Source organism: Sinocyclocheilus grahami, unplaced genomic scaffold (genome assembly GCF_001515645.1).
Source record: "Sinocyclocheilus grahami isolate Dianchi unplaced genomic scaffold, SAMN03320097.WGS_v1.1 scaffold1.1, whole genome shotgun sequence".
NCBI lineage: Eukaryota > Metazoa > Chordata > Actinopteri > Cypriniformes > Cyprinidae > Sinocyclocheilus > Sinocyclocheilus grahami.
The window spans coordinates 3671627-3673172 of record NW_015505180.1 but is presented as its reverse complement, the minus strand read 5'-3'; the positions used below and the strand labels follow the sequence as shown (position 1 = coordinate 3673172).

Sequence of the window (1546 nt, the reverse complement as noted above, 5' to 3'; positions counted from 1 at the left end):
CGTAAAACAAAAATACTGTATGGCCTAATGCATTACACAAAATAAATGCAATATGTTCTTTGATATTATTTTATTTTATATTAATAACAAATGCATGTAAATGTATGTTTTATAATTATGTAATGTATGCCATTTAATTTGTTGTATTATGAATGAAAATACATGTAAATGTATAAATGCATTACACAAATACATTATGCATCATTATTATTCAAGGGCAAACATTACAGAATGAATAAAAATGTATGTTTTGTATGTACGCCCTAGAAACATTTAGTTCCTTTTGGGGAAATCAAGCAAAAGGAACCCACTTCTATTTTGGTGTTGATGAGGGTTTGAGTCTTACTGATGATGGGATCGTGGGGGTACAAAGATAAAAACCGACTTATTTTTATGACCGCTGTCATTCTTCCACAGATAAGCACATGAAGGAAAAGCTACTTCGGCTAGTGGACTGTGGCTTTTTTGATCACATACCACTTCCTAAAGTTGACAGTCAAGAGAAGACTGAGACCCTAAAGGCGGACCCTCCATCTAGGCCTTGTGGCCTCTCCAGTGAGATTTCATTCAAATTTAACTTCCAATTTCTGTCTAAACTGCTATTAGTTTACTTAAATACATGTCGTTTTATATTTCTGCATTTTAGCACTGGTGAAGCTGAGCTCAAAAGGAGTGCCTTCCAAAGAGGTAAGAACAAGTGACGTGTCGAACGCCATCAAGTGCTATAAACTGTGTTTTGGAGAAGCACAAGCGTTTCAGTAACTTCTGAATGGTGCCAGTTTCTTAACAGACAATACCTACCTGAAACGGACGTCACTGAGCGCAGACAGGATGAGAACACATCGCCCCATAGTTGGAAGGAGGAGTTTTTAGCCATGAAGGAAAGGGAGCCACCAGACTCATGGGAAATGGAGTTTTCTGAAGCTCCTGCGTCCTCTCAGTCCCCCACACAGAAGCCATGGAAGGGGGCAGCAGGATTGATTCCTAAGACTGCAGACATTGCGAAGAGGCCTACGGTTGACCCAAAGGAGGTGAAACTTCTCTAACTTGTCTATTGAAATGGCACTTGAGGTGACCTGAATGGAAAATTGGGGTATTTTCCAATGTCAGTCACAAGATGTTTGCAAAATTTAATTTTTTTCTTTAAAAAAAAATGTTGCGTCTTTCTTAGAAATGTCAAAGAAAGAGCAAGGAGGAGCAGGACTCTAAACCGGTGAGTTGTTTACAGTCATCGTAAATTATTAGTATATCAAAGCAGTTAGTGTTATTTTTATGCTGTGTACTTACAGATGCCTGTCGCAGTGGAAGTCTTTGGCTCTCCATCTCCGTTACCAAAAGACCCTGTTCAGCGCAAACAGCAGTTGGAGTCTCTGATGGACCAGATCTCAGGATCTTTCAGCTTCATGCAGGCATGCATTTAAAGATTTTGCAAAAAATAAATGAACACAAATTGCAACAAAACAACTAAATTGCAGCAGAACAATTAAGTTTGTCAAAACAGAACTTTCAGAAAGTAAGCATTTACAGAATTTTTTTTTTTTTTTTT

The 1546-nt window shown here is 38.0% G+C and overlaps 1 protein-coding gene across 1 annotated transcript in view; it reads left to right on the top strand.

Annotated features, from left to right (window-relative positions):
* Positions 1–1546, top strand: part of LOC107592786 (caprin-2-like) — an 11428-nt gene that overhangs the window by 4746 nt on the left and 5136 nt on the right. The window contains exons 6-10 of the mRNA XM_016282379.1: positions 392–555; positions 647–687; positions 780–1031; positions 1172–1213; positions 1290–1409. Coding sequence (XP_016137865.1) covers positions 392–555; positions 647–687; positions 780–1031; positions 1172–1213; positions 1290–1409 — 619 coding nt within the window. The remainder of the gene's footprint in view (positions 1–391; positions 556–646; positions 688–779; positions 1032–1171; positions 1214–1289; positions 1410–1546) is intronic.